This window comes from Thalassophryne amazonica, chromosome 20 (assembly GCF_902500255.1).
Source record: "Thalassophryne amazonica chromosome 20, fThaAma1.1, whole genome shotgun sequence".
Classification (NCBI taxonomy): domain Eukaryota; kingdom Metazoa; phylum Chordata; class Actinopteri; order Batrachoidiformes; family Batrachoididae; genus Thalassophryne; species Thalassophryne amazonica.
Genome location: NC_047122.1, coordinates 23,011,087 through 23,027,104, shown reverse-complemented (window position 1 = coordinate 23,027,104; position 16,018 = coordinate 23,011,087). Strand labels below are relative to the sequence as shown.

General features: G+C 40.5%; 1 protein-coding gene across 3 annotated transcripts in view; it reads right to left on the bottom strand.

Annotated features, from left to right (window-relative positions):
* LOC117501279 (chromodomain-helicase-DNA-binding protein 4-like) overlaps positions 1-15,795 on the bottom strand; it is a 64,458-nt gene extending 48,663 nt beyond the window's left edge. Inside the window, exons 1-8 of one of the 3 annotated variants that reach the window (XM_034160120.1) lie at positions 15,591-15,795; positions 15,151-15,307; positions 8,879-8,985; positions 7,954-8,193; positions 5,626-5,744; positions 4,214-4,479; positions 1,961-2,091; positions 1,741-1,882 (exon numbers count right to left, since the gene is read on the bottom strand). In XM_034160120.1, the coding sequence (XP_034016011.1) occupies positions 1,741-1,882; positions 1,961-2,091; positions 4,214-4,479; positions 5,626-5,744; positions 7,954-8,193; positions 8,879-8,985; positions 15,151-15,211 (1,066 nt within the window). In that variant the 5' untranslated portion in view covers positions 15,212-15,307; positions 15,591-15,795. Of the gene's footprint in view, positions 1-1,740; positions 1,883-1,960; positions 2,092-4,213; positions 4,480-5,625; positions 5,745-7,953; positions 8,194-8,878; positions 8,986-15,150; positions 15,308-15,590 lie in introns of those variants that run through there. The other 2 variants (XM_034160122.1, XM_034160121.1) reach the window with 2 other exon arrangements.
* Between the last annotated feature and the right edge of the window lie 223 nt (positions 15,796-16,018).

Below are 16,018 nucleotides of genomic sequence, written 5' to 3'. Positions count from 1 at the left end.
CTGCTTATAAGAAGTAAAACAAATCCTCTGCCTCTATTTGAATCAGAAGAAGAATACCATAGTACCATACTGAATTGCAGCTTCTTATTTTCTATTGAAATTTTTGGTGTAATTTCTTTGCATCATATTGAATCACATCGTATCGCACCAAATCACAGCGTATTGCATTGTGAGGAACTGAATCACCAAACACATATCAAATCGCATCGAATTGAGAACAGGGGTGAATCGTATCGCACTGTATTGTCAGTATTGTCATGTATCGCTGGTAGTGTATCGAGATGCGTATCGAATAGTCAGTGATGAGATTCACATCCCGACTTTAAACAAAAGAATTCAGTACCTACAGTACTCCCTGCAATCAGTTATGAATTACTGCAGATATGAAAGACTAGCCTAACACTAACCTCAAAATGTTGCTATGGAACCTGACCAGACAGATTCAAGTCTAACAAAATAGGGTAAAGCAGTCCCCATAAGATAAATAATTATGGAGCCCACAGTACACAAACTGGATTAAAGTAAGTGAAATTGAAGAAAACTGCATAGGGGACAATTACATAAAATTTTTAGCTGAACAAGTATAGCCATTCAGAAACTAGATCAATAAATACACCCCCTGTGGTCCGCTTGGACCCCAAGTGTACTTGATTAGTGTTAAACCCAACATTTTTTACTATGAACTATTTTCAACAGTCCTTATCCAACAGTAAAATTAACATAAAAAAAGTAGTCGCCACTACTTCAAATATGTAGGTCAAGTGATTTCTGTGCTCCAGCAGTAACATCTCAAAGTGGCTGTGATCCGATTTCATCTGAAGCTGGAGAACTGTGCAATGCTTCAGTCTTGTAACCAGACAAAAATGCTCTAAATTTACTAAATGCTCCTCACTGAGTAACGGCAAGTAAAAAGCCTGCATCTGTGCTCACACGCCTCCTCGAGCAGTTTTTTCATTCTAGACTTTCAATATTTCATCCAGCAGGATATCAATACCAATCATCACAAGTACAACGTTCACAGTTCAAGAGGAAGATCTGTCCAGTGGCATGGACTGAGACCAAACATGAGTTCATCAGCTGCCACCGATTCCACCAAACTCAACGTACATGAAGACAACAGCAGCAGATACACAATCACAATGCCAGTACAAAAGATGCAAGACAAAAATAGATAAATAAGACAAACAGCAGCACAGCTGAGCTGTGCCACCTCAGAAAACAGCTTGATTTCACAGGGGAAATGTACAAGTCCATTTTTGACAGCTGCACCAGTCTCACGTATCAACTGTATCGTATTGAACGGACCTGCTAGAATCCTCATGTAATACGAGCCTTCTCTGAGGACAGACCGTTTCATGTGGGCCATCAAAAGACGCAAACAAAAATGGAGGCTTAACTGACCCGATCCAACAGGGTTCCTATGAGCGCCCAGACTTGATAAACCCCAGGAATAGAGACAGAAATGAAAAGGATACTCATTCTGCCCGTACACCAGGAGTCTGTATCCTTGAGTGAGTTCAGCACTCTTCCTAAACATGGTCAAAGTTTGGCTGCTCCAACAGCAGCTGAATACTTAAAATAAGTAGGAAATGTAAAGTTCTGTACAGAGAATCCTAAGAACACATGAACTGCTGCAGTTGGAGCATCAAAATATGCATTTACCCTACTAATTTTGAAGAACACTGGAGCTTTTAGAAACAGCAACAAGAAGCCATGAAATACACATGAGGGAACACTTACCTTTCTTCCTCTTGGGTTTAGTCTTATTAGACAACTTCTTTTTGCTCCGGCTGCTTCGACTGTTGGACCCCTCTGAGATGGAGACGCTGTTCATGCTGCTTTCATCAAAATCACTCTCCACATCAGGCTCATCCTCCTCGCTCTACACACACAACAATATAACATAAATTCGTGGCGACATTTATTAAATCTCTCATGCCGACAAAGTAGAAGAGCGCACCGAAGAGCGTTTCCTCTTGCTGTTGAAGCCTCCCAGTTTGATTTTCAGAGGAGCCACTTTCTTGGTCTTGGCGTTATTCTTCTTCTCCTGTGGTTTGGGAGCTGGCTTGGACTTCTTGCGGGCATTGGGACCTGATGACACAGAAATACATAGTAGTGCATTACACACAGAGAATGAAAAAAAAAAAGAATATTTATATATGCAAACCTCAGCCAGTAGAGTTCTGCACAGAGAGGGAAAAAGTAAAGGGGGGGGGGGGGGGTTCCCCTCCAGTATTCTTGGCCTGGCAGTCCACCAGGCCAGCAAGAACCCCTGCCTGGTCACAATCTATTGATTTTTTTTTTTTTAATAACACCAAATATTGAGGATAAGGAGTATACTTTGCATTGTGAGGGATTATCAGCTTCAACATTTTGGCCATGTGGCCTGTTTCTCTGTGCATGATCCAGCAGGCAGATCCCTGACTGTTGAGGACCCCAGTAGCTGGAGAGGAGCTGGCCAAGGAGACTCCCACGCTTCACCAGGAGTTGATTTCAGAATGCAGGCACCAACTCATGAAATTGGCAGTGCCTAGGTTTGTTAATCATGGGCCATAACTCTGGCAAAATGTGTCAATCTTGTACCATATTACAAAATGTGTGTTATCAACCTATAACAAGGATTTGTGCCAAGTTACATGAAATTCCTACTAAAAATGAGAGGGGAGTTTGTTTCAGAATGCAGGCGCCCACGCATGAAACTGACAGTCTACCTTTGTTAATTACAGGGATGAGATTGGCAAATTCGATTTTCAGAGGAAAATAAGCCAGGGATCAGGGGCCGAAGGCCCTGGTGGGTCCAGGGCAGAGCCCTGGCCAGGGGGTCAGGGGGACTTTGTCCCCATGATGCTAAAGCATTTTTGCTGTTTTAAAACATGTAAATTGCACTAAAATGATATTAAAAACTACTATAAATGCCAGGTGTTCATATCTATAATTCAAACTGTAAACCCTTACTAAGACCATCTATGTTTCTGTGTAGGCTCTCAGTTGTCCAGGTGGTGTCCATAGTAGAGAACCTTGAATCTTTGACTGGACTGGGTTGCTTGACGCGAGGACGTTTCGCTTCAAATCGCAGAAGCTTCCTCAGCTAAAATTCTTGCTCTGGTAGTCTGACTTCTGTCTTGACTCTTGTAGAGAAGAATAAACAGAAGCCAACAAAAGCTGGAGTTTTTTTAAACCTAACCAGACCCCTCCTACCGAGAGGCCGACTGCTATAGGCTAGTGACTAAACAATAGCTCTAATTAGCACCTATTGTGCAATAGTTAGCACCCTCCTAATGACAGGGCAGCTGTCCCTCCTAATGATGGGACGGACGCCTCTCCTGCCGGCTCCCTTGACGACTCTCCTGATGATGTGAATGACTCATTACCATGAACAAAAGACTGAAACTGCTTTGACCTGAGTACCCCATTGTAAACAGGGGACAAAGCATGTCTGAGACCCCTCCCCGGTTAAGGCTGGGTTTCAACTGTTTCACATAGAATGGCTCCTTGACACCTCTCTCAAACCATTTCTTCTCTCTGGCTAAGATTTTAACTTCCTTGTCCTCAAACGTGTGGTTAGTGTCTTTCAGGTGGAGATGAACTGCAGACTGAGGTCCATTTGCGCCCTCTCTGCGGTGCTGGTATAGTCTTTTGTGTAAAGTTTGCTTAGTCTCACCTATGTAGAGTTCATTACAGTTTTCCTGACATCTGATAGAATACACTACATTGCTCTGTGTGTAACTAGGGATCCTGTCCTTAGGGTGAACTAATTTCTGTCTAAAGGTGTTAACCGGTTTAAAGTAAACCGGGATTTTGTGCTGTCCGAAGATCCTCTGTAGTTTTTCCCCTACTCCTGCTAAATAAGGGAGAGACACTCTTCTTCTTGTCTCCATCTCCTGTCTATCTGGTCTCTTTGTTTTCTGGGACTTCTGCACTTTGTCCAGGGACCATCGTGGGTACCCACATACTGTGAGGGCTTTCCGTACAAGTTGTTGTTCTTTAGCCCTTCCCCCTGCAGTTGTGGGCACCTGTAGGGCTCTGTGTTGAAGTCCAAGAAAGCTAAATGGTTGTTTCTGGCATCCTCACGTGTGAACTTGATACTGGAATCCACCGACCACGAAAACAAGCACGCCTAGTCTAAAATTGATTTTTTTTTATATGCCCATGTGATATGCCTACTCACTGGTTTAAAAAAAATTATTGTGGAACCTTTAAACGTTTAGTGTACCTTTGCCTTCCTTAGTCTTTGCCTTGCGTAGGGGTGGAGCAGGGGGTTGCTGGAGTTCTGCAGGGGCCAAGGGTTCCACAGCAGCTGGGGCAACCTCAGACACCATTGTTTCAACTGCTGCTGGTACGTTAGCTGTAGCCAAGGCGGCATTGGCGGCAGCGGCTCCCCTCAGGGGGTTGTTGGTGCTGAACTCACGCCACTTGGCTCCAAGAACCATCATCATCTTGGAAACAGCAATCTTGGGATTTTTGGCTGCAATTAGAGGCCTGGAGACAATTCAAAATTAAATTTCAAAATTTTCTGACCACATTCATAAATTGCGATGGAAATCAGCTGAATGCAATATCACAGCCTTTCACAAAGATTAGACAAGAAGAGATTGTCATCTTTTCTTCTGCATTTCGGTACACCTGCTGTTTGTTTTTGCAGGATACTTCAGTTTTTTTTTCATGGCACATTTTCAACATATTTAGGGAATAAAGCAAAAAAATCTGACTGAAAATGTATTCACAGCAAAATCACAAGCTGTTTCACCATCTACCTTTTTGTAGAAACCATTCTGCTATCACATCTTAGAGTTTAAGGTAAAACAAGGTGGAGACAGCAAAGAAAACAGCAAATTGTTCTCCTGCTGAACAAGATTATATATTTCACTCACTAACCATTGCTGCCCTTTTCTAATGCAGCATCATACTATAGAAAGACTTTAACCGATACATTATTGAAATACTTAATACAGGATAAACACACTTTAAGGGGACAGCTTTTCTATAACTCTTACTTAATTCAATACTAATTAAAATCTTAGGCCTGTAGCCAGGATCTGAAATATAAGGGGGAGGGTCTTTTTTGGTGAAAGTGGACTTTTGCACTATGGTTGCACTATGAGCAGAAACAATCAAGAATTTGTGTATTTATGTGGAAAACGCGACCTGGTTGAGAGGTAATAAGGTTTTATCAGCGCATTTACATCATGCCGTCATCAGGAAGAGATTTTAGGAGTATTTTAGAAAAAAGAAAAAAAAAACAGTGTTTGTTATTAATGCGTCACGGGTCATGTTTTAGTTTAACCACAGCAAAGACACTCACAGAGACACTCAGAGCAGACACTGAATGAAAAAAGAAACATTTATGTACGTTTGTAAAACTGCTCTTTGCTTGCTGTGTGCTGAATGATACTCAAACAACCCACCCGTAGACAGGACAAGACTCACTGCCAGGAGAAAAACACAAAAACAGAGACATTATTCTAAAAGTCGATTTTTGAATGTTTTTAACGCAGTAAATTTGATATGTTGCATCCAATTTTGATTCAGCATCAGGACGGCGTCAACGCGAATGTTGCCTTCTGGAAGCCTGATTGACACAAATTCATTGTAGCGGCGAAAAACTAAGCATATTTAAGCACATACCTGACAAACTGGCTGAAAGCCTTGTAATTTGTCAGAGAGCGGTAGTCTTCCTCAGTGAAGATGTGGTCGATATCCTCCATGCCCCAGTCATCCAGCAGCTGGGATGATGATTTGGGCTCCTGCAAGAAACAGGATTAATTACTATCACAAAAAAACAGATTCAAGTGTCAAATATAAAATTCATCAACAACTGGGGGGGGGATACCAACAACGAGATATGCTCTGCACCCGGTGACAGCAAAAACATCAAATATGCGAAAGTTTAAAAGAATACTTGAGCAGAGGGACACATTTATGATGCCGACAGCCTGGACTGGCAATCATTTATTTCAATATCAATTATGCTATTTAGAATGGAAGATATCAGAAACTAATATTTGGTTTAAAACCTGTTTAAAGCCATTTACAATGACATCAAATCAAATTTATTGCAGGGGAAGATATTGGGGGGGGGGGATTTCTAAAGCAATAACAACTATTACAGCATTTTTCTTGTCTACAGCAGCTGCATATTTGGACCCATTATTGATACAGTTTGAAAGTGTACTTTTTGACAGTTTGCACAACACTCAGAGAAACCTCCTTATTCTTTCTGTGAATAAACAGCTTGAAGACATCACTAAGTAAACTGGAACACTTAGGAGTATTCTTTCACATTTTGAGACATTTTAAAGACCAGCCATTTAACTGAATGCAACATTACTTTATCCCCACATTTATGCTCATGTTTGTTTTGCCTGGAAAAATCTGCCAATGAACCCAAGTGTTTAAACAAAAAGAACAGGGTCAAGAGCGTCATGTAGTGAGAATCTAGGCAGGGTTGCTATAGCAACCAAATATATGCCTTTTACACCCATTCCAACAAACCTTGCATAAATGCCATTAACCACAAGCTCCACTCATCTTCCTCCATCTTAAACATGATTCATTTTTACATCTCAGTTTAAGAAAATGTTCAACTTCATTAGTGTGAACGTAGTCAGCAGCTGTTCATTGTCACCAAACAGAATAACACAAAAACAACAAATACGAAAAGGAGAAAAAGGTGGCAGGGCTGAAATGATTAAACACTACATCAATAATAGTTATTAAATTATTAAACTTCAGATGGTTGTGTGGATTTGTGTGTGGTTGGGGGGGGTGCAGCAGCGGTGGTCTCGAACCTACAGCCTTCTGCTCGAGAAACAAGCGCACTAACCGCTTGGCCATCATGCTGCAAATAAAAGTGACCAGTCATTATCACCTGGCAAAGCCAAATATGCATTTGTTTCAGCTTCACAAAATGTATTTACTGTCATTTTCACCATTACTGAGACATTTTAAATTAGTTTGGTGGAATGTTTATTGTAATACTAATTATTTCACAAATATTGTGGTTTTCATTAGGGTTGAGCCAGATAAAACATTTTTGACGAGTACGAGCATGATACGAGTAAAACTTGTCAATATCTATGCTCGTGCTGAAGGAAAATCCTCATTGGGTAATTGATTGCCTTCACGCTCTGTGACTGGCCAGTCACACACAGCGCTCGCCCCTCCCTACACAGACACATCTCTGCAGCCAGACCTGTGCTCCACTCTCGCACACACACAGACGGACTGATCTCTCTGTGCTTGGACTGACTTTATCTCACGTGGCTCTCTTCAGTACTCCTTAGGTTTTCTTCAGCTCACCTCTGTTTCAGTTTGTATGATATTTAAAGTTACTTGTGAACTTGTTTCGTAACGTATGCGGTGCATTTGACAAGACAGAGCTGAGAACGGCTCGAGTCGCGTTGGTCACTGCCTCCACCCCGGTCGTTTTTTTTTTTTTTTTTTTTTTAACCGTATGCTTGCTCTTAGTTTGGCTGGTGATATAAAGTCAGTTGGAAAACTTTGCTCATACCGAATGCAGTGCTTTTGACAAGAATACAGTGAACAAGCCTGACATATTATTTCCCTGTCTGCATGAATTACCAAGTTCACACAGATCATTAAAAAAATAAACAGTCTTACAGACCACTTACACACATATAGCCGAACACACAAAGTAGCCTATATTAATTTTTATTGTATATGGCTGCATGCAGTATCTGACGCGTTCATAAAAATTTCAGTTTAGTCCCCGCCCACTCTGAGTGCAGATACAGATAATTTAGAAGGTTGAACGGATAGAGATAATGGTGTACTCGCTCATCCCTAGTTTTCATGCCTATTTTTTATATATATAAATATCAGATGTTTTTTATCCTGAAGGAATCATTTTAAAGACAGGCCTCTGCTGACAACATTCTACCATTTTACAGTCAACTGTGAATGACAAATATTTTAAGACACCAATTTCCTCACAGAGTTGTCGTCATCGTCGTCGTCATCATCATCTTCTAGCTCCGGTTCTTTCCTCTTGGAAGAGCCTCCTGCACTGCCCCTCTTCTTGTCCTTGTTACTGCTGGCTCTCTTCTTCTTCTTGCGACCGGGCATGTAATCGCTGCCCTCGCTGTCAGAGCGAGGGGCAGGTACACTGTCTTCGGCATCTTCCACCCCACCCAGGTCCATAGGCTCTGGGGAGCTGACAGCCAGCTCCTGGAGCTGGAAGTCCAGGCAGAAGTCAGTAAACTAAGCAAAACAAACAATTTTTTCCAAAAAATAATAAATCTAGAAATCCTTATTTTTGTGACCTTACACTAAATGTTCTCTTCAGAGCCAATCTGCAACCAAACCAAAGGCAACTTTGAACGTGAGTGTTCAAATTTCTGCATCACCTTAGAACTCATTTACAAACAAAGACTTTCAAGTCAATTTTCTGAGGCTTTGAAATATACAAAAGGAAAATGTCACATTCAAAATATCCCTTGTTAATGTTGCTTACTTTGATGAAAGGAGTGTGATGTTTAATTTCTAATTTGCTGTAGCTGCTCTTCCACAAAGTGGCTTACACTTAAAATCCAGCTGACTTCTTTGTAAACGTAGAGAGTTCATTTAGCCAAAAGTGGGACATAGAAGGATGGGATTAACAGAAATATGATGGGATCAATTAGAGAAGAAAGAACAATGGAGAATACTAAAGCCTCTAAAGCACAGGATTATGAGCAAGAAAGTGTAGGTCGAAGTTTTTCTTAAAGTTTTATAATCAAAATCACTGCACAGCAAATTTGACGTTAACCTGCCACTTTGTGCAAATGAGGAGATTATTAACTCCTGTGTGTAGGATGTTGGTTTCCAGTGCGTGGACTGGATTTGGGATCAGAAAGTAATCGCTGCTCTGTATGCTTACCTCCCTGCGCGAGCGCCGCTTGCTGCTCTTGTTCTCTTTGTTCTTCTTGGCCTTTTTCTTCTTCTTCACCTTCGGCACTTCATTCTCTGAAACCTCCTCTTCTTCATCTGCAGAAAGCAGACCATTAGAGACAATCCACTGGGTGATCACAGTCGCTCTAACAAGTAAGAACACTTGTGTCATGTGACAGTGTGACTGAAGACAACATACATATCACAGAACACATAATGGACACAAAACCTCAGCCGGCACACTGTTGGGTATTCACTGCTGAGGTGAAGACCAGTCAGAAGACCATCACTCAACATGTTGGTAGAATCTCGTCTGGGGCTAATGATATATACAACCCCTGGCAAAAATTATGTCTGCATATCTGCATATATTATGCTGATCCAACACAGCAAAGTTAAGTTGACATGTACAACCCCTGGCAAAAATTATGGAATCACCGGCCTCGGAGGATGTTCATTCAGTTGTTTAATTTTGTAGAAAAAAAGCAGATCACAGACATGACACAAAACTAAAGTCATTTCAAATGGCAACTTTCTGGCTTTAACACTATAAGAAATCAAGAAAAAAAGATTGTGGCAGTCAGTAACGGTTACTTTTTTAGACCAAGCAGAGGAAACAAATATGGAATCACTCAATTCTGAGGAAAGAATTATGGAATCACCCTGTAAATTTTCATCCCCAAAATTAACACCTGCATCATATCAGATCTGCTCGTTAGTCTGCATCTAAAAAGGAGTGATCACACCTTGGAGAGCTGTTGCACCAAGTGGACTGACATGAATCATGGCACCAACACGAGAGATGTCAATTGAAACAAAGGAGAGGATTATCAAACTCTTAAAAGAGAGTAAATCATCACGCAATGTTGCAAAAGATGTTGGTTGTTCACAATCAGCTGTGTCTAAACTCTGGACCAAATACAAACAACATGGGAAGGTTGTTAAAGGCAAACATACTGGTAGACCAAGGAAAACATCAAAGCGTCAAGACAGAAAACTTAAAGCAATATGTCTCAAAAATCGAAAAATGTACAACAAAACAAATGAGGAACGAATGGGAGGAGACTGGAGTCAACGTCTGTGACCGAACTGTAAGAAACCGCCTAAAGGAAATGGGATTTACATATAGAAAAGCTAAACGAAAGGCATATTAACACCTAAACAGAAAAAAACAAGGTTACAATGGGCTAAGGAAAAGCAATTGTGGACTGTGGATGACTGGATGGAAGTCATATTCAGTGATGAATCTCGAATCTGCATTGGGCAAGGTGATCATGCTGGAACTTTTGTTTGGTGCCTTTCCAATGAGATTTATAAAGATGACTGCCTGAAGAGAACATGTAAATTTCCACAGTCATTGATGATATGGGGCTGCATGTCAGGTAAAGGCACTGGGGAGATGGCTGTCATTACATCATCAATAAATGCACAAGTTTATGTTGATATTTTGGACAATTGAAAGGATGTTTGGGGATGATGAAATCATTTTTCAAGATGATAATGCATCTTGCCATAGAGCAAAAACTGCAAAAACATTCCTTGCAAAAAGACACATAGGGTCAGTGTCATGGCATAGGGTCAATGTCAATGAGCAGATCTGATTTGATGCAGGTGTTAATTTGGGGGATGAAAATTTACAGGGTGATTCCATAATTTTTTCCTCAGAATTGAGTGATTCCATATTTTTTTCCTCTGCTTGGTCTAAAAAAGTAACCGTTACTGACTGCCACAATCTTTTTTTCTTGATTTCTTATAGTGTTTCTTAAAGCCAGAAAGTTGCCATTTGAAATTACTTTAGTTTTGTGTCATGTCTGTGATCTGCTTTTTTTCTACAAAATTAAACAACTGAATGAACATCCTCCGAGGCCGGTGATTCCATAATTTTTGCCAGGGGTTGTACATCAGCATTCTTTAAACTTATTTTAAACATCAGTTTGCTGAAATGCCAAAGAGGGCAGAAGTCACATGGTAATCCCATCTTTTTGTTTCACAGTGACCATGAGAGGAGAATCAACTAACAAAGCTGTTAAGTTCCACATATTTGAGACAAACATGCAAAAACATAACTTAATAATAACCCAGTGCAAGTGATATGCATGCAAATCTTTATAGCCTGCACAGGTAACACTGTAGGACTTAAGACAGCAAAAATGTAGATGAGTGGGTTAGTCAGCCAGTTTCTGCAGGCAACAACTCAAAAATAATGAATGCTATCATGTCCTAACTAGGGTTGGTATCGGGAACCAGTTCTTTTCGAGAACCATTAAGAAATGATTTGATCCACCGACATCAATAGCCTTTTTGCTTAAAGATTCCCTTATCAGTCCTTCAGAGCGGCCGTTGTTTTTTGAGGGCGTTTGTCGGGAAAATTATCATTTCTCTACATTGATTACAGAGCCTGCAGCGGGTCTGTAATCAATCCCTTCTGTAACGGCTCCGCTTTGAAGCTTGAAGCAATGAAGCAGTGCTCCGACCCACTGCTTTGTTGGTTCTTTGCTTCGCTGCTCCTGCTATTCAGAAGCAGCAAATCCACTTCTTAACCCCTCTCAAAGCCATTAAAATATGTCAATCGTGAGTCACTTTTGTGCAGATTAAAGTCACCAACTGGGGCTCCCGTCTTGTGAGAAAGAAATGAGAATCATCCTCCGTTCCGTTCGCACAGCTCCAAATGCTGCGCTCTGCTGAGTCAAGTTAGAAAGATAGAGTCCAGTCTGAATTAATATCTTCAAAGTGAATTGCCGTTTAAATCAAGTGATGCCTCTTTCGCTGCAATGCTGTAATACAAACAATAAACTGCAAAAAATGAGACGCCCTGCGCTGATGCGTTGTTGACATAGAAAACCTGTAAAGCCTACCTTTAGTACACAGAAAATTCACAAGAGGTATCGATAAGGAATCGGATCGATAATGGCATCGATAGATAAAATCTTATCAATACCCTGCCCTACTCCTAACTCACCAATTTAAAATTAAACACAACAAGGACAAAGTTAATACATGGTGGTTAACTTTGATACACCACATCAATTGAAGCAACTGTGTTTTGCTTATGTAATATCATATAGGCCTAGACGTGCCTGCCATCTGCTGTATGCAGCACCCAACTTCATCTGAGTGTCAGATAACAGATTAAGCTAGCAATCATGGGGAGAAACACTGATTTCCAAATACGACAATGAAATATTCAACAGAACATTAACGTAAAACTGTAATTAAAGCAAAGATCGAACACACAGGTGGAGACGGTGCCATATCTTTTCATCAATACTGCAAATTAGTGACTGAAAACTCAAAACAGTGTTCTGGAGTCTGTGTTAAAAGAGAGACGAACACAAAACACCTACTGGATTGCTTATGCATTCATGCAAGAGCATACTGGAAAACAACGCCATTCAAGGGTTCAACGCTACAAAGATTTGCTTGTGTTAGCATCATGGACTGAAGAAATGCAATTGTCCTTCAGCTGCAACTGAAAGTACAACCCCTATTCATCAAAATTGCCAAAACTCAAACAGGAAGACAGTAACAAACATAGCTTGTAACCACTCACAACCAGAGATCCCACTGGGAAGAATTCTGAATACAATATGTACATATTACACATGAAGGCCTTGTTGGATACCTGTTGGACAAGTAAGACAACTAAGGCTGAAATGATTAGTCGAGTAACTTGAATAATTCAATGACAAAAATGTTCAAGGCAAATTCTGTGCCTCAAAGCTCTGTTTAACGTTGTAGTACACATGCCAGGCCTGTGTGTGGCGCTGTAACGTCCCCAGAAAAAAAACAGAAGACCAGAGCATGCACACAAGCCCTGTAAAAGCTAACTAATGTAGCACAAGAAGCTAAAACTTTCCAACGCAACACTCAGAGTAAAATAAAGCCTAAAGAAAGAAGGTCCATGCTGATCATCTAAAATAGACTTAACTGTGCCTTTAAAGCAAAGCAGTGCATTTGTGTACTTTTAAAAAACACACGGTTTGGTCCGCTGGCTGCGCTCTACTCTATGTGCACTTTAAGTCAATCAAGTTTATTCAAAGACAACAGCAGCCCTAAAGACAACATTCACACAGGTCTACCATGACAGCTGTCAATAATAATGTTAAAATTACCTTTAACACTTGATTGTTTGGACAGCTGTTTAATTCGACCACTGGAATTTGCTTGCTTAAGTGCTTCATCTGTCTTTGCATGTTTGCAATTTTTTGTGCTCTGTTTTATTTGTTATTAGTCATATGGCAAAAGCAGATGGGTCACCCATCTGAGTCTAGACAACCTGAGGTTTCTAAAAGAAAGGTAAGAAGATGATAATCAAAATTCCTGAGGGAATTTTCAAAATGAAGAAATCATCACAATTTTGTGGAAAACCGAGAAGATAGTGCAGCAGATAAGAGAATATTTCGAGCGCAATCCTGCAAATGGTGATAAAAGCATCAAATTCGGCAGAAATAGTCCTCAGACAATCCTCTTTTGAAAAAACCAATTGGCCACTTGAATTTTCAGTCCGCGTTCAGGTAGAGGTAAATTGAAGAATTACACAGGAGTCAAAATTAAAAGACGCTCCAATCATATTGAAACCTATGCCACATTATTTGCCTGATCATAAAGATTCCAAAATGGTATGGTTTGGATGGTCTGTAACTGAATTCTATGGAGTTATGGGATGAAAACAGCAAGAATGGTAACAAAGGTCAGTGTCGGTTTGCACAGGGGTCAAAAGTTAAAGTTGCTCCAATTTTGGTAAAAAGTGATGCAAATTACTAGTTGAGTTAACACGGTTTTAAAAAGAAATAGTTTGGACCATGTATCATCCTTACTTATCACGTTATGGGGTAACATATGTCATAGAATCCAATAGATACAGACCTTGTTTGACCTTTACCCTGGAGACCAAGCATTCAACACTGTCAAAACCATTCCATTTATTAATCCGATTAGTTCAACCAATAATTTGCATCACATTTTACCAAAATTGGAGCAACTTTAACTTTTGACCCCTGTACAAAATGAAACTGAGCTTTGTCACCATTCTTGTTGCTTTTATCCCGTAACTCCATAGAATTTAGTCACAGATAGTCCAAACTATACCTTTTTGGAATCTTTATGATCAGGCAAATAATGTGGAATATGAGTGGAGCATCTTTTAATTTTGACCTCTGTGTAATTCTTCAACTGACCCCTACCTGACCACCAATTGAAAAGTCAAGTGGCCAATCGTTTTTTTCAAAAGAGGAGTGTCTAAGGAGTATTTCTGCCGAATGTGATGCTTTTAATCATTGCACGATTGTTTCAGTTATCTGCTGCACTAAGAACCCCATCTCAACATTATTACTTGTTACTGCATCGACTCATTTTATAAAAAATTTCATATTACTTTACAAATGCATATATATATATATATGTATATGTGTGTGTTTTATTAAGTAAATTAATTGCTACAGTTTCATTCACTGAATGTCTGTTTTTATAAATTTATACATTTTATTCACTATTATAAATACTTTTATTTATATAGCACTTTCAGGATGAATATATTTCAAACTACTTTTCAACATCAATATAGCATAAAAATACCAGTTTAAAAACATTAATGGTTAAAAAAAAGACAAAACACATCAAAACCAACACACAAATAATATCAAATATTGAAATAAAATGGAGTTAAAATAAACCGTTATAAACTACAGGGGAAAAAAACAGTTTTAAGATTGGCTTTATCTTGCATTGCTTCTAGTGTAATTCAAATCACCACACGAGTAATAAAAAAGATTGTTTTTCTTCTGTTAAATTAACTGGTGCGTCCAATTTGTAAATAAAACAGAAAAATATAAGCGGTTTAGTCAAAAGTTTCAAGTCACAAAATGTGACGGGTCACAGATTTTGCTTCAACACCGGCCACGAGGAGGGGAAAGCCGCCGAGCGTCATCCTCCAGCTTTCAAGCTAACTGGCTGCCTCCATCTTGTCATCACACGTAAAAAAAATACCGGTACCTCACTAACATTAGGCCCTGGGAACATGCCGGTTTGTCGGCGTGACTTCACTACAACTAAACTGTCATCCACACACATTCTGCTTTATGCCCGGAATAATGTGGGAAAACAAAAAAGCTATAAACCAGTAGCATGGAGGACAAAAGTTTCCTGCGGCTGCAACTAGCAGCCTGATAGTTAGCCGCTTGCTATCAAGTTTTGCTAATGTAAGGTGATTGATAATGAACGTCAAAAAGCCATTAGCACGGCGAGCTAACAGGCTGGTCTTACCCTGAATCAGCCGGTCGTCGGGGGCTCCGTAGCCGTCTCTGTCATCCTCACTCCCAGACATAGCAGAAAACTTTAACTTAAGTCCGCCAACACTTCAGCTAGCTACATAAAGTGATTTCTTGGTGGGATAATCCGTGTCGCTCCGAAGGTTTTCAGTCTGTCCCAGTGGTCGTTTGGAGGGAAATAAAAAGAAAAAAGTGAAGCAAATACTTAAACAGCGTTCAAAGCACCACACAGACTTGTGTTAAGTTTAAAGCGGATCACAAACATCCTGACATCTCGTTAATTTCCGTGTCATTAGCATGCGGGCTAGCTCAGCCCAACCGGCGGAGACGCAAACCGGCTAACGTCCCGCTGCAAAAACCACCGAACCGGGTACCGAATTTACGGAAGATGCCTCAGAGCGGACTCACAAATAAAGCAAAAACTGCCATACTCACAACTTAATGGCACTCCGGTACAATAACAACATAAAAAAAACAAAAACTCTGCATCCACTTTCTCAATCAATCAATACATGGAAGCTTTTTTCTTAAAGATGTGCGCACAGAATTTAGATATATTTCCGCGTTTTTTTGTTTGTTTGTTTGTTTTTTGTGTGCGCACGACGCCGTCTCCTCTTTCTCTGCTCGCGCGCGCGCACACACACAAAGAGATCAGGGGGCAGACATCCCATAATATCCCCCCCTCCCCCACTCTGCATAGTTACCTTGCAACGTACAGACCATAATAGTCCACTCACCGCCCCCCCCCCCCCACGCACAGTCTCTTCCCTATTCCTCACATGCACCCCCCCCGTACTCCCCCCCTAGCAACCATGGTTGCCATGGAGACTCCCCCCCACACACACACATACACCACACGGCAT